The sequence below is a fragment of the Maylandia zebra genome, linkage group LG20 (assembly GCF_041146795.1).
Source record: "Maylandia zebra isolate NMK-2024a linkage group LG20, Mzebra_GT3a, whole genome shotgun sequence".
NCBI classification, from domain to species: domain Eukaryota; kingdom Metazoa; phylum Chordata; class Actinopteri; order Cichliformes; family Cichlidae; genus Maylandia; species Maylandia zebra.
Genome location: NC_135186.1, coordinates 579,589 through 600,000, shown reverse-complemented (window position 1 = coordinate 600,000; position 20,412 = coordinate 579,589). Strand labels below are relative to the sequence as shown.

General features: G+C 42.1%; 1 protein-coding gene across 2 annotated transcripts in view; it reads right to left on the bottom strand.

Annotated features, from left to right (window-relative positions):
- LOC101477967 (ERC protein 2) overlaps positions 1 to 20,412 on the bottom strand; it is a 165,591-nt gene that overhangs the window by 95,432 nt on the left and 49,747 nt on the right. For both annotated transcript variants that reach the window (XM_076878162.1, XM_076878163.1), the window contains exons 8-11: positions 10,709 to 10,846; positions 6,996 to 7,184; positions 2,501 to 2,542; positions 1,971 to 2,164 (exon numbers count right to left, since the gene is read on the bottom strand). In XM_076878162.1, the coding sequence (XP_076734277.1) occupies positions 1,971 to 2,164; positions 2,501 to 2,542; positions 6,996 to 7,184; positions 10,709 to 10,846 (563 nt within the window). The remainder of the gene's footprint in view (positions 1 to 1,970; positions 2,165 to 2,500; positions 2,543 to 6,995; positions 7,185 to 10,708; positions 10,847 to 20,412) is intronic.

Below are 20,412 nucleotides of genomic sequence, written 5' to 3'. Positions count from 1 at the left end.
GCAAAGATTCTTCTGTTTCTGTTTAATGTCTTTGTTAAATCAAAAAGTACACTGAGAACTAACACGATTTGTTGCCCCACAATTTTCTATAGCAGACACACATGCTAACAACTACTGTACAAACAACTATTCTGTGTGTGTTCATAGCAACTCTGCAGGACTACAATGGGCCTTGATCTCACAGGCCGGCTTGCATGTGACCTCTGACCTGTGCATGCCAACCAGAGGTGAGGGTTCGTGCTGATAGGAGGGACTGGCTGACACTAATGAGACAGCGGGACCAAATAAGATGGATGAGCTGAGGGGAAAAGGAACTGTTCCAACGATCCAAAACGTTTGCGGCCCAGAAATCGCTGCACACCCACATGCACGGACACTGCACATGCACCAAGTACGATGAGCATGCGTATGACCAGGTCATGAAAGTTGCAAGTGAATGGCAGAAAAATGTAAACAAAACAAAAATATCCATTCTTGCAGAGATGCACGGAAAAACAGAGTAGAGTTTGTGAACAAATTCTGTAGGAGCTACTGCTTTCCTATTACTTGATGCTTAGGAGTTCCCACAGAGTTTGAGTCAGCGCATGGTTTCCATGTCAGAGCAGCCAGTCTGTAAAATGGGTAATGAATGAGGCAGGAAACTGTTGGATCCAGAACATACAGCCCGTGCAAACTGATTCCAAGCCATTCAGAACCAGAACAAGTGTTAACACACCTGATGAAGCCAATGTGTGTGAAAAATGATTGTTTTCATATTTTTTTAAACTCATGCCCCAACTTTGCAACCCGTGATCCACCAAAAGACTGATTCACTATTAATCTACATATACAGACACACGCCTAAATACCACTTTAAATATCACATTTCAAACTCAAAAACATTCTCTGTACACATTTCTGTGCTTCTTTTTCACCCACACACACACACACACACACACACACACACACACACACACACACACACACACACACACACTGTATGAAATAAATATGCAGACAAACACTAACATACTGTACTTCTGCCTTGGCACTAAACAACTACTCATTTGGGTACATATACACACCATGCCAATCCATAAATCAGATGATAATTGAGTAGCACTGTGCCAGTAATAAACAGAGTAGTATAAACATCCAGTGTCTGGGCTGGATACAAAAACCTCCCACTGGCATGCCGCTGGCTGCCTGCCTGGCAAACTCAAAGGCTCACTCACATACACACACAAACACTGTCACAGGATGCATTGACAGTAGTCAAAAGTAATGCAAAGACATTTATATAAACACACATATGGATAATTTGATATGAGAAAACACAGATGACCGCACTGATGACAGGATTGAAATGTGTGCAAAGAAGATTTGCAGACGTCAACACGAAAGAGAAGCTATATGTCTCCACAGGAAGCATATAAAATCTCTCATTGTGTTATTACTGTGACAGGAATGAAGACCATAAATGGATTATGCATTTACTGCCCCAATGAGACAGTTAAATCTAAGCTTCCTGAGGCTCAGATACAGTCAGTTCCCCCAATTTCCAACTTTATACCTGAGAAAATTTAAAAGGAGCCAGCAACCACAGCATGATGTCAACGTAATGATCATGGGCAGTGTGAGCAGTATTATGACGGTGGGGTTAGCGGGCACACTAAATATCTACTTACCCATGTCTGCAGACATTGACAGATAAAAACAAATAATAAGACATTAAGCCAAATGATTAGACTGATATTTAAACAGGTCACATTCATTTTCTGGACTGATTACATCAGGCCAAAAGAATGGCAACATAAAAGTGGTTTCAAGTGCTAGGACGACTCAATCTAGACAGTTTATATTTCATGGATTACCCCTTTATAAATACAGCACGTAGGAATGAGCCGAGGCCTTACAAAGATCCGGTTACACTCTAAGAACACACAATTTCTGACTTGTTACGAAACTGACTGAATTCCTTAAACCCTCACCTTTCAAGATCAGAGATTTTTTTCTCCTTGCAGGATTTGTCCATCTCGGCATCCTTTAAAGCTCCCATCAGCCTCTCCACTTCAGCTTGTGACTTCCTGGATTCCTCTCTGTAGCGGCCAACTTCCTGCTCTAGGACCCTCAGACGATCTGTGATATCCGGACACATCTTGACTGCTTCCTCTGTAGTTTGGATCTTTGAGTATATATGTTTGTGTAAGCATTGGGGGGTGAGAATGGATTCATTAGGTACAAACACAACCATGTGTGAACTGCTACCTAGACAGCATGAAAGCATTTGAAATATTCTCCACGTTGACCACTTCAGATCATTGTCAGACGTAGCTAAACACTCACACTTAGGCTTCCTAACACTTTACGGTTCATTACCAAAGAACAGGTTCAGATAAATAGAAAAACATTTCAATTCTTTTATTATAAGCATATTAATATAGCTGAGCCTTAACCTATTAGCGCTGTTAGCCTAGCATGTAATATGCTAACAGCTAGCACTAACAAAAAAAGAACCTACCGTGGGGCTCACTGCCGGTGGCCCGTCTACTTTGGTTTTCACCTAGTTAAAAAAAGAAATTGTAGATAAACAAATAAACCTTGTGACATCCTGCAGGACTAAATCATTGGCACTGATAATTATACAAGAGCAGGTGTGTTATCATCTTGCATGAACCGAAAAGGAAAAGGTAAGTCAGGCCTGAATTCTAGGTTACAATTCATAATTTAGCTGCCTGCTTTTCTGTGGTTGGCTTCTATCAGTTCCCTCCTCAGGGCATCTTTCATGTAGAGCTAGGAGTTCATTATCATTATAAAATTACATACTTGCTCTGTTTTGGCTGCGATTTTATGAGACCACCAAACATCTCAATTCTTTTCAAAATAAATGCTGAAAGAAAAAAAGAAAGAACACAGTTATGCTGATCAAACCATTCTCTGAGAAAAATATCCCAAAGGAAGTTTCTAACCTAGAATTATCTTTCTCTGTGTTTCTGCTTTTTTCTCCTGGTCTTTACCTCTCTCTGTCTACTGTGTTTGTGAAGGTTATTTAACTTGTTGAGACAGCTGAGGCCACTCGTTTAAACATCATCAAGTGAATGTGCACAAACACTTGTGCGCGCGCACACACACAGACACACAGCCATGTTTCATCCACTTCAGAGTATATTACATTTACTTCCACCTACTGCCTACAGTTCCCCTCACGCTAACCTCAACCACTACTCAACCAAAAACTAACCATATCTTAATCCTAACCAAGTCATCATACTCAAATTTAATGACCTCTGTTATTTTGGCATGCGCTTCACCTCCCAGAGGAAGTAAGGTCGACACAATGTAACTCAGCCTTTTTCATCTGGCAGGCGGGTCTGCACCCTACCCTTTCATTAACGTCACCTCTTGTGCTCCAATGTGTTATTTTTTCAGTGGAATCCCATTCAACACTTATTATATAAAAGAGGTTATTGCTATGATAATTATTTTCATCCAGACAAGCTGTCAGTGCTTAGGTAAGTTTGTGCTGAGGGATTTATTTAACATCTATTCATTAGCCCAAGCTTTTAGCCTCAGTACAATTTACATTCTATTTATTTAGCTCCTAGTTTGACCATTTTTAGACAACGTTCACGTTACCGTTTCTTCTCGGCAAATACAGACAATATTAGAGCTTAACATCAGTTATGTTGAGCTATTTTAAATGCATATAACATTACAGTACTTATATAAAGTCTGTACTTTTAGTTTACTATTCTACTTTTTTATGAGTGATTTTTTAACAAACTAACTTTAAACTGTTACTTATTAGCCTGAGTAGATCAGCAGTTTGTTAAATCCTCAGACCATGCCAGATTCAGAGTCATTTAAATTACCTTTCTTCCCTATTCTGATGCTCAGCTTGAACTTCAGCAGGTGATCTGGAGTTGCTACCATGTTATTGGCTCATTATGATTATAATGAGAATATTCTCAGGTCCACATAAGCCTATGACGGTACATAAAGTTCATGACTTGTCACTATGCTTGTGCTGACTATCAAGGATCTTGGCAACGGCTCGTCCTTCCCTCGTTGCTGCTACATGAGGCTGAAAACACTCATTCATGTACATCAATCCACATCTTTCCCAGCCCAAAATGCTTTAGGCCTAAGTGGACCAGAGCATGCTATTTTCTTTCACTAGAGCACACAGACAAGTGTGGAAACCAGTGGCTGAGAGGATGGTAGGTCTAAAAGGAATTTGTAATATTATGAGAGGGGAAAGGCCAGAAAAGATACAATTACATGTACAGTCAAATTCTTATTATCATTCCTGGAAATGTCTCTTGGGTGTAAATATTTCAAAATATGTTAAATATGTGTAGCCACCAGACTCTGTGCTGAGTTTTTAAACACCTGGCCAAAGACTACCCAGCAACACTGAGTCTGACATGACAGCATATGACATTTGCCTGGTTTGAAAAGAAAAACGTGTCTTTTGAATAAGAGTCAAGTCTTTTAAGGTGTGGTGCTGCCTTGAAGATTTTAGCCAGCCCGCTCTGAAAAGGTCACTGCCTTCCCCGAGGTTCTTTCCTTTGAAGAGCTGGTGTTTAGTTCTAGAAGTCCTTTAATAAGCTTGGAATCAACAAATACTGTTTTATGGGAAGAGGATGAGGATGCACTTAAGCCAACAGAGCCCTGAGGTCACGATAAAAAGCTCCGCTAACAGCTTGACTGAGTCAATAATACCAGCATCTGCAGATACTGTCAGTGGACCACTGTGTGTACATGACCTGATGACAAACACAAACTCTGCAGCTGCTTGAGAAGCAAATCATATTTGTCCTACGAGAAAAAAATTTTTTTGTCCATCTTTGGAGGTCTTGGTGTTTGTCAGGTTGAAATAAAATGATGTAACCATGTAAAAAGCATTTAATGCGCAGCATGTGAAGGATGCTTATATTAACAAAAACAAAAGACCCTCCAAAATCGTTGTGACTCCACCTATTAGAAGCAAATACAACAAATGCAAATTTGGCCACTATTCCCGTGAAGGTCCCTGTGCACCTGTCGAGTCTCCTCAGGCTCCTGAAGAACATAATCTCTGGGGTTTGTGGTTAACCAAAGCGGTCATAAGAAGTGATGATCCTTGATCGAGGGCGGGCCAGTTGCACACAGAGGTTTATGTTTGGTCCCTGTGCATAGTGAAATTGCAAATGGTCAGAACCAACAGAACTGGGTTTCCCTGTAGCACATAAGGAGACAAGCATGAAGGGCACAGTAGAGAAATTGAAATCAGACAAAGTTTTTTACTTTTTAATGGAGGAATCACAAAACCATTTTATTGCACTTAGTACACTCCTCCATTGATCGATCCATTGCTCCATCCTCCATTCATCCACCTATCCATCTTTTTTCTGCTGGATCTGACTACCAGTCTAAGCAGAGAAGCCCAGACCTCCCTCTCTCTGACCACCTCCTCCGTCACTTATAGAGTGACATCAAGCCAGCTGAGTGAACTGAGCGTGTACTGTGTCGGCCCTGGAGCCTCCTCCCAGTGGGTTACCAGTGCCCTACCCTGGAGTTAGGCCCAAGCAAATGGGGGACTAGCTTATCAGCGAGAGTCTGGTGGTCAAACCTTAGCCCTTCAGGCCAGCCCTCCTGTGGACCCACACAACACAGAAGGGTCTATCAAGTTCTGTGGTATGTGGGTGGCAAAGGCAGAGGCCTTGGCAGTCCAATCACCGATTACTGGACCTAGTAGTATTCAACTTTTATTCAAATTTTAAGCATACAATGACGAAATATTCAATACAAACGCCCAGCTTTTATTAGTGCATTCAAACTAGACAAGGAGAGCAAGCTGCCATAAAAAGCTTTGCACTGATCTGACTGAGTCAGAGCAAGAACTGACACAACAAAGTGTAGCGTTTAACACTGGATTTAAATTGTTAATTAAATGTTGTCGCAATTTGATAACTTTGCCATACAAAACCTTGGAGCACAGCTTTTACGATGCCTAGAATTTGTTAAGTAAAAGCAGCAGTCAGCAGACGTCTCTGCGCTGAAGGACTCATGAAGGAGTGGTAGATAAGTTTGATCAGGATCTAATCAAGCGCCAACATAATTCCCCAGTGACCTCCCAAATACTTATAGCATAGCCTGTCCTGTGCCACAGCGCTACAGGATCAACAACACCGCCGCATTTAAATGCACGCAGACACAAACAGCAGACGTATCGACAGTTGCTTTTGTGCTGGCATGCAGGGACATGCCGACAGAGACACACGCATGTATACAGGTACACAACCGTTATCGGTCTTTTTGAAGAATCTCTAAGTTTACATAACAGATTTGATTGCTGCGGAGTACACAAAACAGTCTAATTATGGCAGCACTTCTGCCACAGTGCGAATCTGTTTGCTACAAAAAGTTATTGAGCTGCTGCCACTTTCATGTGGTGCGGCATCAACATCCAAGAAGATATCATTTCACAGGAATGAGATGTGTGTACGCTTATTATGAGTATAAAAGAAAACATTCTCATAAATTCTGGCAGGACAGGGGTCTGTCCTGGCTTGTAAGCCTAGGAGAAGAAAGAAGGAGAGAAAAAAGATTGCAAGGCCCTCGACTTGGCACCCGCACAGGGATACAGGATCTCTCAGATCCATAAATCACTCTCTCTTAATTCATCCTTTTATCCCGTGGGACAAAGTGCAGGCTAGGAAGTTGCTAACTATATTGTTGATGCTCACGGGGAGGTAATAATGTGGAATTACTCTTATTGTAAACGTTAGCATAGTAAGTACAAGGTACAGGAAGCATATTACAAGCACAACAAACATATAGTGGTTGTACTGATGGCTGTATGTCTGCAGTCCACACACATAACAGACCACCTCTCTTGTGTGTTCACAGTGCCTGTGTTCAATGACTGCAAAACCATTTTTGCGCAAAATGTAAGAGCCATGCATACTGCACACACATTTGTATTTTCTATTATCTAAACATCAATAGATAATACTTGAGTCCACACTGACCTCTGCATCTGGTCTCTGGTTCTGGGATGGGCTGGGGTTACCGATCTGGTTCTGAGGCTGTTTCTGGGGGTGCATGACTGACAGTTTGTCTTTTAATTCGTGGTTCTCCTTTCTCAGCTGCTCCAGCTCCTCCAGCCGAACCCTGTCCTCCCGGTCCTTTTGTTCCCGGAGGTTTTCAATCACTCGCTCCTGAGACAGTGAGAAAGTATAAGAAGGTAAAATAAAAACTGATTTGGCAAGTATACGTAGGAATAAGAAAAAATCTGCACAAAAGTATGTTCATTACACGAAGCAGAAACGACATGAAATAAATCAGTTTTCCATCCATTGTGCAAAGGATTACCAGCCCTGTGCCATTATAATTTTTTCCTATCATTATCGGCAGTATCTTGCCGAATAGGATCTCCAACATTCTTTACAAAGTGTGGCCAAAGACAAACTCATAAATGCCCACCATAAATAATACTGCTATAAATAATCGCAGTGACACAAAGGGATGGGAGCCAAGTAGAACAGAAAGAGGAGGAAGGAAGAGAAGGGCTGAGGGACAGACAGATTTACTGTGGGTGAATTAGGCAGTATTGTAGATCACTCTCTAACAACCACACCGCCTGCTGATAAACCGAGCTGCAATGTCACAAACATCATTTGCTCCTTTCTCTAATCACATTGGACAGCAGGACAACAGCTCTGGCCTTAAACCAAGTCCACCACATGGGAGGTTGAGCAAGTTGTGCGTGTTAAAGTGAATGTGTGCGTGTTTAGGTGTGGACTGAAATGATTACCAGGGTGTTTATTCAGGTGTTTATTTAGGCGCAGAGCACAGCTCAGCAATGAGACTTTACGACGTGGCATCACCGCATGATTGGCAACTTTAAAGTCCTGGGTAATTGGACAAATACTGCACTAACTAGCCCTGGCACAGTACATCACTACACGGAGAGGGCAAGGGAGAGAGACTGCTTGGCTAACAGGTCCTGACTCTGCCCACTTTATGAATATCTAGGATGTCTGGGGCTTAGAGAAAGACACCAGGGTATGATAATAAATCTGGCTCTATGAGGCCCAAGTGTACTGCACACATAAACAACAGAAAACACACATATGACATCACAGACAAGCACACATACATGCACTACAGAGCAGTGCTCAGCATGGGCACAGTGCCCCAGCCTGTTAATTAGAACCACAGCAGTGTGGCTAGTGACTGGCTCCAAGAGCAGGTTTGTGACAGAGTTTGTGATCAGCAAGACACACACTCGTGCTCGTAAACACATTACACACGCCCTGTGTTGACCACAAAGTCTGAAAAGCTTGCCAGCATTCTCCTCATCACAGCTGAATAATATGTAGGCTGCATCAGAAGTGGTTTCTGGGTAAACAAATGGGCCGGCGCAGAAGAGGGATTTACAGTTTATTGTGCCATTATGCAAGGCTATGTGCAACGAAAACAAATGCTGGTGCTAAAAGACCATTTTAAGTGAAAACATCTATGTGCTGTGTCGCTCTGTGTGCTGCGAATACACTGAAACCCTCATTAACCAGCTTCTAATCTATTAACAGACAAAATGTGTGAGCTTACTGTAAACCCTTCTTGATTGAATAGATACAATCAAAGGCTGCAGGTCAATTAAATAACAATCAAGGAAATAACAGAGATAAACAAGAACACATACAGAGAGAGGAAAAGGAAGTCAGACACTCCTGTATTTGATTCCACTTAGGCTGGTTTTCACATTATCGGTGTCTAAACAGACTGCCTGAAAGATAATTCCACAGTGACACTTACTATATGAGCTAAAACTCTTTGAAATCTGTACAATCGCATGCAGGACAAGCCAAGAGAAATATATAACAGCAAATGCAAAGGCTCAAATGCTCAGTGGCAGAGGTACAAACGTGGCATCCACTGCATAACAGTGCAGTACAGCTGGACATTCACAACTGTCCTAACTGTGAACTCTTAACCAGCAGCCAGTGCCAACGAAATGTAAACCAGTATCGATCTTTAAGCCTGCTGTGCAAACAAACATGTAAATGGGAACCATTTCTTAGCCTCCAGCGCCAAGATGATAATTCTTTAGCCTATAGTAACAACACATGTGAGCTAGCAACAACTTTAAACATGCAACAAAGCGAGGAGAGACGGAGTCCGTCTGAAATCAAGCCAGTCACTTCAAGACAGAATGTATATACTGCTAGACCAGGATGTGACATCTCCATGGTGATGCTGTGTAAAGCAATTCACATCAAACTCTTTCTTTGTTGAAGCAGGTCTGCAGTTAAAGATCGCTGGCACCATTAAACCATGACTGCAAATCCATAAACAAATCACTAAAGATTTGTGTAGACAAGAAAAATAACACCATTATTCAATGCAATCATTTGCTTCAGTTTCTCAGCTTCTTTACAGGAACGTCTTTGCCCTGGAAGAGCGTTAACTCAATGTGTAAAGATTTAAACATAAAAAAGAAAAGAAGCACATCGGCCAGCAAGGTGATTTTCCTGTGAGTGGCAGCAGGCTTGCTCTGTGCTGGTGAGCTTCATGGTGACCAGCTGCTCTCTCATATTTCAAAAAAAACAACAGACAATAAGTGTTTACAACGAACATCCAGCCCATCTATTTCCCATGTGGAGTAAGTCTGTTTGGTTGACCTTGGATCACATGGCAGCTGTTAAGCACAATGATTATGTCTACACTGAATCCTCCTATTCATGTAGACACATGCAATACTGTCTTAATTAACTGCTTTATTTGTTGTGTTATTGTATACACAAATCTGAGTCTTATGTTGGAGCATTACAGATCTTCATTGGGCCCAATTATTGTGTTTATTTGTCTGTACAGTTGTCCTTTCTTATTTTATCTGAAGGCCTTTATTGTGATAGAAAGCTTAAAGAGAAGAGGAGGAGAGAAACTGAGGATGCACCATCGGATACAAACCTAATATTAGAATAACACTCAGCAAGTACTGACTACATCCCACTGAGACTTTACATCGCATGGCATGTGCACAGTATGTTTGACTTCTTCTCTGTGCATAGCTTTGTTATCTGTTATTGCATTTCTATTCCATGTATTTGCCCAGCACTGTTTTTTCTCCTTTCCTTATTAAAACTAACATTTTTCACTCTGCCTTCACCCTTGCATTCCTTGACCTCTCCCCCCATTAATTCTAAGGCCACCTCTACCATCGGGGCTGTGCCTCTTCTGCCACTCAGCTTTTCCATCGCTCCATTTCTCTTACATTTGAAACCTTTATCCTCCTCATTCTATACATCATTCCCTCCCTGCGCCCGGCCCAGTTACAGACATGGACTAATCCTCTGTGTGTGTTCACCATAGACTTCCCCTCTACCAGTCCCTCATTCTCTCCCTTACTACTTACAGATAGGACCACATCTAGTGTGGTCTAAGCCTATAAATTAGGATTTTATGTCGTTAAATTATGGCTGTGAGTCACAGTAAAGCATGAAAATTAATTAAACCATAAGCCATATCCTAGCTTCCCTGAAACGCCTGAAAGGGTAAAACTTTCCACATTACTCCACACCAACCAGCGGACTTTCACATTTTTCAAGCGTTTTGTCCTTTACACCTTCCATCCATCCAGCAACAAACAGGACAACATCTCTCTGAAACTCAATCCTTGAGTGTTGATTTTCACCTTTTCTTTTTGGATACTTACAGTGCTTTTCCCCATCACTCTTACCTTTTCTGATAAAGCTTCTTCCAGTGTAGCCAGAGCCGTGTCTGTGTTGCTGGAGTCGGTTTGAAGGCCCTGAACCCTTTCCCTCAATCCAGCCACCTGTTTGTCCTTGTCCTTTAACTGCTCCAGCAGGTTCTCAATCTGGGGAGGAAGAACAATGAGAGTGAAAACAAAGGAAATCCCACCAGTGGAATATTGTTGTTAAACAAACACAAAATATTCATCATGACTGATGGAGTCACACAAAAGTTTAGACCAAACTTGGAAAGTTAAGTAGCATTTTTACCCAGTTGTAACCAACTGAAGGCTCACAACTGGAGATTGTTTGTACCCATGAACCGCACACATACTTTTTGGCCCCTGGGGACCCATCTAGAAGAGGAATCAAAACACTGAGTCGTTTGTAGAGCTTCTGACTGCATTTTCCTGCTGTTTTGTCATCGATTCTGATGTGACGTCTCAGAGACAAGCAGCAGTGAAAGCCTCGATATAGCAGTTTGCATCACAAGAATTATAGATGGAAGCACAGCATGCAAATACATTTATTGTATGTCTGTCTATTGGAACAGTAAAAACACCAGTGCACTTCTCTGTGGCTGTGGAATACTTATATTATTCTATGTTTTAATCTACTGCACCACAGCTCTTGTGTTTCTTGTCACTTGTATCACATAAAATGCCTTTTTTTCTTTATATTACTGTGTGTAGATGGTTTTCTGTCATTTCTACAGTTTCTTGCTGTATTTGTGTCCTGAGCTTTTACAGGGTCTGGCCCACTAGGGTCTCATCTCTAGGGTTTACAGAGAATTATCTGAAAAAGAGAAAATAGGCAGTGAATTGCAGTCCCCATGGCATAAAAGGTCAAAGAAGAATGAACAGACTGCTTCCAGCTGACAAGAAAGCAAAATAACTCAAATAATCACTCGTTGCAACCAAGGTATGCAAAAGAGCATCTCCTTCAAGCAGACTGGCTACGATGCAGAAGACCACCGCGTACCGTTCCTGTCACCTAGGAACAGGAAATTGAGCTGTAATTAACATGGGCTCACAAAAACTGGAAAATAGAAGATTGGGGGGCAAAGTGCCTGAATGAGTTTCCATTTCTGCCGTGACATTTGGATGACGGTCCAGAATTTGTCTTAAAAATCATGAAAGCGTTCACCCGGTGCTTATCAAGAGTTCAGGTCAGTAGAGGTGTGGGGGATATTTTTTTGGCACACTTGGACCCTCTCAGCCCCCTGTACAGTCACCTTAGACGTGTGGTGTAATGAGAGATCTGCACCATGGATCGACCGTGGTTCCTCACATGACAGCAAGAAACAAAATCTCTGAGAAATGCTTACAGCACCTTGTTGAATTTGTGTAATGGAAACGGAGAAAGTTCCAAAAGTAAAAGGGATCCAAACTGGCAGCAAGGTGTACCTAACAAAGTGGCCAGAGAGCAGAGTGGACAGCGACTCCCATTCCTTGAATCTATGTCCAACAGACAGTGTGGCATTAACAACATTCACTTTATCAGTTTAGTAGTTTTATACTAAGAGTTAATTCAGCCCATTGACTTGCAGGACATCTGCCTTTTTGCAGTTAACCTCATGTTGCTAAAGTGGTGGTGTAATAGTCTTTATCTGATGAACATCTGCAAAACAGAACAAAAGCACGGACGCACACACACAAAAGCACACAAACACAAAACGCTCTGAGCTGTACCAAAACAAAACACTAACAGATGCAGCTGGAGCAGGATACAGTGCCATGCAATGAGACTCCAGAGGTCTACAAATTAGTTTCCAAGGGACATCTGGTGATAATGCATGTTAATATGGTGACAGGGACTTGTACAAGCACATCTGATATTCCCTTGAATTCTGGATTAATATGATTATCATGAAAAAAAGATTACGTTCTTCTTCTTTAGTAGGTTTTTGCTTTCAACAGACAAAGTGTCCCATTCCCTCACCGCTGCAATGAATTAATAACACAACTGACCCAAGTGATCCATTCTCAGATCAGGGCTTGTAAGCCTAACCCTCACCGTCGTACAACAAAAGGGATTCGTTGTTTAATGAACATGAGATTCCAATTTTTCAAAAGCCCTCCGGGCCACCAAGAGACCACAGTTTTACTGCAAAAGTGGCAGGGTAAAAAAAAGTTGCATTCCAGTCATGGGTGCATAGATAGATAATGTTCAAATCTCTGCAGCTATTTTACAAATGAATCCAATTAGACTCGACTTTGGTGTTTTCTGCTCCCTGGAGGGCAAGAGTGAGGCTTTAAGGGAGCCATCTTGGTTTTGGGATTTGAGGGAAAGTGATAGAAGGGGCTGGAAAACGCAGCCAAGACCCCTCGGCTGATCTTGATAGGTTAATAACAGTCATTACACAACCAAGCTAAAGGCTCTGCTAGGTTAGGCCACGACCGATAGAAACATTAGAGCCTTCAGGGAATGATGGGAAAGCTTCACACTACCAGACTTAGATAAAGTTCCCAGTAATTCATGATTGCCATGAGTGTGTTTGATGGTATTTTAGGATGGACACTGTGAGAAAAGGGAGGGGTATATGGGTTGCTCCATTCATTCTTTCATGTTTCTCTCATTTGAAATGAATGGACCAAAGAAGTGCTTTTATTTACTTCACTTAACTGGGATGTAAGTGCACGCAAGTCAAAGCAACAAATACACAATTCTTAGTCAAGGCTGACAGATTATTCGAGACTTAACTCTGTAACAAAATGCAAGAAATAAAGGAGGAAATACATGAAAACAAACTTTGTGGCCTCTGGTTGTTGGGACTCAGTGGCCTTGTTGGCCAAACGCACACACCAAAACATACAGTACACATGCACTCATGCACACCCTTGTCCCTGTGGGCTACATAGAGCCCTATTTTAGGCCAAATTGAGCATGTCACCCCTGGTCCTTAGATAAATGATTACATTCTTCACCAGTCTTAAGTTTGCTTTGGCCTGGTCCTACAAAATAACAACCGCTCGATGAAATATTTAGCCTCGTCGCTTGGCCCGCTGTGAAATTGTGCAGAAAAACATTAGAAGCAACTTAAACCTTATAGCAGCGGATCAAAATAAGCCGAGCGAATCGCGGATATGGGAAAGAGGGCAAGGAATTCTATCAGAATTCTCAAACTTCAATCGCGCACTCTTAGGAGAAATGTCCTGTGTGGACAGGCGAGGAGCAGGGCAGCTGTGTGCCTTTTCGGGAGAGAGGGGGCCTCTCTTCCAGTAGCTCGGTTGTTATGATGAGAACAGCAGTCGCTCATTTTATCTCCCTGTGCATGAGGCGACCTCAAACTAAACTCCCGCATCTCTCTTTCTCTTCCTTCCATGCACACACACGTGCATGCACACGCACACACACACACACACACACACACACACACACACACACACACACACACACACACACACACACACACTGAAGCCTTTTATCACTGAACTATTGGGCATATGTCATACCATTCTCCAACCAAACACACCTCCCCATGGAAGCGGACCACCTACGGCAGCCATCTTCCAGACCAGGCACTGCGATGTGGACTCTCCGTTTCAGTAAGTGTGTATCCTCTTGAGAAACCATGACGTCTGTCTCAGTCATCTCCCACACACATGGCGCTCTGCTTTTTACAGCCACGCTGTTTTCACTCTGATAAAGTTATCAAAAAGCTGATATTGCAGGAATAGGTTCTCATTAAAAGTGGGAGTGCTGATGTATACCTATCACTGACCTTGACTCTGAAGATGCTATTGATAGGGAGTTCAAACACGCAGCTAAAAAAATGAAACACAGCAAAACACTTTATTCCATTTGTTCGATGTTCTTGCAAATCCGCTGGGAACCGTGTTTTTGCATTACAGTTGTAGTCTGTTAAATATAATTAACACAAGCTGAGTTCTAAAGTAACGGGAAAGAAGTATCAGGCTCTGTGTCTCTGGCAAAAAATGGTCATCTAAAAGCAGCTTGTTCCGGAGGAGAACCACAAACCCGGTTGACCCGTCTGTCGTCCAGCCAACTAAGAACTAGAACTCTGTGGCTGCCAGAGGAATCATTTCTCCAGAACACAAAGGAGACCAGGGTGGAGTGTGACCACCATAAAAATACAATCATTTGTATTTTTAAAACACTTTTGTACCAATAAAAATATTGGGTGCACTTTTTGAAAGGCAACTTACTTGTCATCGCCTCTGAAAATATGACGGCGACAACTGTAAAACCCAAAGATCCTGGCGCTGACATCCATGTGCGCATGCTTTCATATGCTCAAACACACACACACACATAAGCAAAAACAATAAAAGCAAAGTGAACAACATGCAGTAACTGTACGCGTATTCCTCTAGAGAAATCTAGGTCACCGTTAAACAGAAACAGTACGGACATCTACATGCTGGAAATATCATACCGCTATGTCAAGCACTCCGCAATCACACGCAGCCATGGTAGTGCATGCTTAAATGTGTGCGCACGCATATTGTTCCCATCTCCAGCCATCAAAGGCTGTTGATTCCTGGATTAATAAAAGGGCTCCTTCCTGCTTCTGAGCACTCAGACACGGCTCTTCAAAGAGAAACACAGCCTATGTCATGAAGAACAGGGAACACGGTGACCTTTTCAGCGTGAGGTGGGTGTGCTTGCACTTCATTTAACCCATGTCCCACCATCACCCCCCATCTCTGTCTATGAAATGCAACAACATGGGCAAAACTGGCAGAATGGAAAGACCGATAATATGTATGTTGGCGCCTCCATGTGGTAATATGCCGTCATAAGTTCCCTGTTTAATTTGGAACGGATCCTTTAGATTTAATGTCAGGGATTTGCTTTCAACTGTGTGATTCATTACCACTAAGTTCTTTGAAGTGTGTATATACAGTGAGTTATCTTGTTTACCTTCACTTTACAGAGCAGAGTGACACAAAGGACATAATGTCTTCTCTGGCTTCAGATTTTACCTGCACAACCTGGAAATCCACGAACACTCAAAACACTGCTTCATTTTACTTTTGGTAGCAATACCAGGAAGCATCAACAATGCAGAGAAGGAAATTTCCTACCATTCCCATCATTCCCTAACAGCAGATTCACCAGTACTGAGGTGTATGGCTGAGAATGTGAACGCCAACACGACACAGTGACCTTCAACACCTTTCCCAGATTCCCATCAGATGTCGTTCCTAATGTTGTGCAGCTCTGCTTGAAGATTCATTATTGGTTATCGACCGTAGCGGCAAAGCACAATGACGTCACAAGACGAGTGGTGCCCCAGAGAGGAGTTAGGTGAAGTGTGATGCTCAGGTTCTGGAATCATCCATACTTTGCTTAATGAGGAAAAAGTCATTTATTTTTAATTTTGCTAATGTACTGCTGCACATCAAAGAGAGCAAATGACACTGTCCATGTTTATGAAGAGGTATATCTCGACCACCTAGGCTTTAGAGGAGAAGTATATATAATATTCTTTTCCAACCTTGCATTTGTGAACAGGAGAATAACATTTGTATATATAATTACACATTTATTAGTAATAAATGGCTATAAAAGAAAAGTTATTACAGAGAAACAAGAAAAACAGCTGTTAAACAATGTTGTTACTACTTAATTAAATAATGCAAACAGATTTTTTTTTTAGCTCTTTTGAAGTGTTGTCCAACACTTGGCTGCAGCTTAGCTAATTGCACAAACGTGTTCTGCTACTGTGTGCTTGCATGTGACTTCATGTCAGTGCTCGGCAATGCCATGAGACCAAAAAGGAGCATGCAGAGGCAGACAAGCAGGCAGAGCCAAGAATAAAAAAACCAGCTGAAATGCAACTGGAAGCAAGCGAAAGAAACAGAATTCTCTACGGGTTTCACTACGATTACAACTACGGATTGTAACTCTTACAGAAGCTTCCTCACCATTACCCCAACATTCATTCTGCTTCTTACCACCAGTGACTGCTCACAAATACAAAGGTGCTCTGTGTTCTTTAGAGAAACATATGCTCTCATTTGTATGCAGCCACAAAGGCACGTAAACATACACAAATGTAAACAGACATTCACGTTGTGCTCACAGACAAGCAAGAATACATAAAAACCCTTATAATTCAAGGCTACTTTCTTATATATGTTTACAAGCAAGCAACTCTCATTGTATGAGCTCATTTAAGAGGTCATATTATATTTTAGAAGATGGGAATATCATTTATTGTCCCTCATTTGGGAAATTCAAGTGTTCCAGCAGCAAAGTGACAGGCAGATGGAGCATGCAGTTTCCCAAAAAAGCAAAGAATAAAGTCCAACAGTCGAACAGCTGCTGGGAGAAAGGACCTGCGATAACACTCGTCTGTGCACCTAGCATGCAGCAGTCTGGCACTGAAGGAGCTCTCCACTTCTGCAACAGCTTCATGCATGGGGTGGAAGACATTGTCCAAGCCATAAACAAAGGATGTGTTTGGATACCTGCATTTTAACTGCAAACCTTTTGTAAAATCTACATATGAAAAAAAGAGTAGCTGGTCATACTGCAAGTAATTTTGGAAATGCATGAAAACATAAAGGGGTGTATGCAGGAGTCCAATTCTGGTTCAGCCTCCTTTTTTCTTTCCTTACAGAAAGTTCTTAAAGAGATATGCCTGTTCTCACAGAAGCTGTGGTAACAAAAGCATGTTTCCTTTTATCCGTTTCTTTTCTTTTTCACCAGACCAGCTGGCCAATAACAGCAAATTGGGCTTTTCAGAGGGAGCGCGGTCTTGAAGAGGGAGGAGCTGAAACTGTGTTATCCACAGAAGGCGCTGCATTAATGAACAGCATGAGAGAGAAGAAAATATGTTTTCTGAACATGAAAGAAAGGGCTTCTGTTAAAGCACAGGCACTAAATAAAATTGGTAACCTCTAAATGAGCATAAAATGACCTCAATACATGAACTAGGTTAAAGCAGAACACCCACAAATTTTCTGGTCAGATATTATGTTAAATAGGTCGAAAAAAAGAATTTGGACAAAGAGGCCACACTGAACAACAGGCTCCAGAGTAAAACGTGTATAACAAAGTAGCCAAAGCATAAGCGTTTCTGCTTCACTAGAGCTTATAATTGAAAAGCCAGTTAGAGAGGAAAAAAACAACAACAACAAAAACGTTAGGAATTAAATATTTAACCTCCCACCACCTCAACCTACCAATTGGGGGGAAAAGTGCGTGCACACAAAATTATAATAGGGGTCTGAGTAATTTCAGATAAGATCTTGGGAACAAATGAGGGCAGCTGTGAGATGGATAAAAGGCAATGGTTTACAGTTATTTTAACTTTGCTTGTTGGCTAAAAGTAGAGAGGCTCGTTCTGCAGATATAACACAGCCTATCTGAACTACAAACACCTCTTTAGACTGTTTCGACACTGACGTAACAGATGCATCCAAACAATGGCAACATTTATAGAATATTCAAGTAGCCTAATATACAAGGTCTACTGTTCGTGTAGAGCTTGTGCAAAGACACTTTGATTTGAATACATACCCAAAGAAGCAGGAAATCATCTCCACTTGTATACTTCTGGACTTTCATTGTAACATGTGGCTTATTCTGAACATACAGTTCCAGCCTCTGAAGAATACAGGCACACAATCAGGTTGTGATTATTATCACGAATGTTGGGCTGGGGTCAGGCAATGGGGGCTACATATAACATTTACACATTTGACAAGTAGACGTCCTCCCCCTCTCTCCGCACATTCTTCCAGAAAGTAATTCACTCAGAAACCTTCCACGTGCATTCATACATATCAATTAGACATGAACCCACACATGTGTAGAGATACAACACCCACAGACCTGCAGACAAAGGGGATGACGGAGGTGCAGACAGAAAGACGAAGCAAGCATTGTTTTCCCACTGATTTATTCTGGTTGACCAAATAGCAAAGTGAGCGGGGAGAGACTCCTGCAGACCCAGACAGACTGCACTTGTGCAAGCTAGGCCGTATGTGAATGTGTCTGTGTGCGTTGGCCAAGTTGATCCACGTCCACGATCTTTAGACTCCAGACCCTATCTCTGCCCCCCTCAGCTGTGGAATGCTGCAATGATTGCTGGGTAATTACCCCGATGCTTTAGTCCTCTGCTCCCAGCACCATTAGTATTAAATCTTTTCTTTTTCTTCACTTTGGAGGGAGGCAATGGCCGTCCTTTGATCAGAAAGAAAGAAACAAAGGAAGAAAGAAAGAAAGAAAGAAAGACTGGCCACCCGGCGGGGACCACAGCAGCTGTCTCCACCTGTGGCTTCTGACCCAGGCCCACTTTACAGTGATCTGGTCAGACAAGTGAAATGCAGTGTACAGTCGTATAATTCAACTCCAAGTGGTCAAAGTTTGACCCATTTTCTCCTGATAGTATTAGGCATTAATTTTATGAAACACTAACACTGGACTGCCAGCAACTGTGGTGGAAGCAGGTCAGCGTGAGTGATAGCGTGTCATCATCTTGATTCAGTCAGATTTGAGCTCTTCATTGAGTTGGAGAATCATCAAACACATTTGATTACTTGAACTGAAGTATGTATTTGTGGTCAGGCAAAAGATGGCCTGGAATAGCTGGGGGCTGACATATGGCCCAATGCTAGGGTTGTCTTGACTGATGTGTAGCCTGGCTCCAATCAGCCAGCCTCAGGCTCTCACCATTAACCCTGGCTGATTGCTGATAGGAACAGAGGGGGATACAGGGAGGCCTATCACAGGCAGTTTACCAGAACCTCCCCAGCTACGATGGGCTTATCTGCAGCCGTGTCTCTGCGCTGTGATTGGTCAGCTGGAATCCATTAGGATGAAAGGCATTGGTGGCCTCATCACAGATCTATCAAGATCACACACACTAAAGCAGGAACATGAACGTAGATGTGAAGAGTTATCTGCACGGATCTCTGAGCTGCTGCACACACAAGCACTCACCTGGAATACGCACACAGAATCCTACAGATGTGTGCAACAAAGGCATATACTGGAAAATAGACGAGCAAACTGACTGGCATGTAGCCGGTGTAATCAGAGGTCTTCCAACAGACCTGCTGGAACACCTTTTACCCCTTTTATCCCCTGAGAATCATGAATATATCTTTGCTTTGGCACATCGCACTATTATGTGTGTTTAGCAGTACGAAGAGCTGATTTTGTTTTTTTAATGGAATATATTTGGCTTGGACTGTTGACATGACAAAAAAAGCAGTTCAAACGGTAAATATAAAACTCTCTAAAATAAGCAAAGCTTCCTGGTTTGGATTAGAAAATCTACTGGTTAAGAAAGAGTACCAAAAGATGACAACTACAACCCTTTTTAGATTTCTATATCAAAACCTGTGGACATGTTTCCATCAGTATTAAGGGCTGATCTTACACCAAAGTGTCACCAGACATAATAACCTGTTTTAATTGAAAGCGCTTATTAACAATGGCAGCCCTCCTCTACGTGGCCTCACCTCAACAGCTGCAAGTTGATTTGGGCAGGCAACTAAAGTTTCCACAGCAGAATGTGTTAGCATCACTCCAGATAGACATTTTAATCACGTCTGAGCCCTCCAAGCAACTAATTATACTCAAATTCACCTGGGAACAGAGCACAGAAGAAGAAAACGAGCGGAAACACATGCAGCAACGGGGGAACAGTTAAAGGTAAGTGAAGCTGTGAGATGCACTGCGAACTTGTAGAGGTGGAAAGTAAGGGATT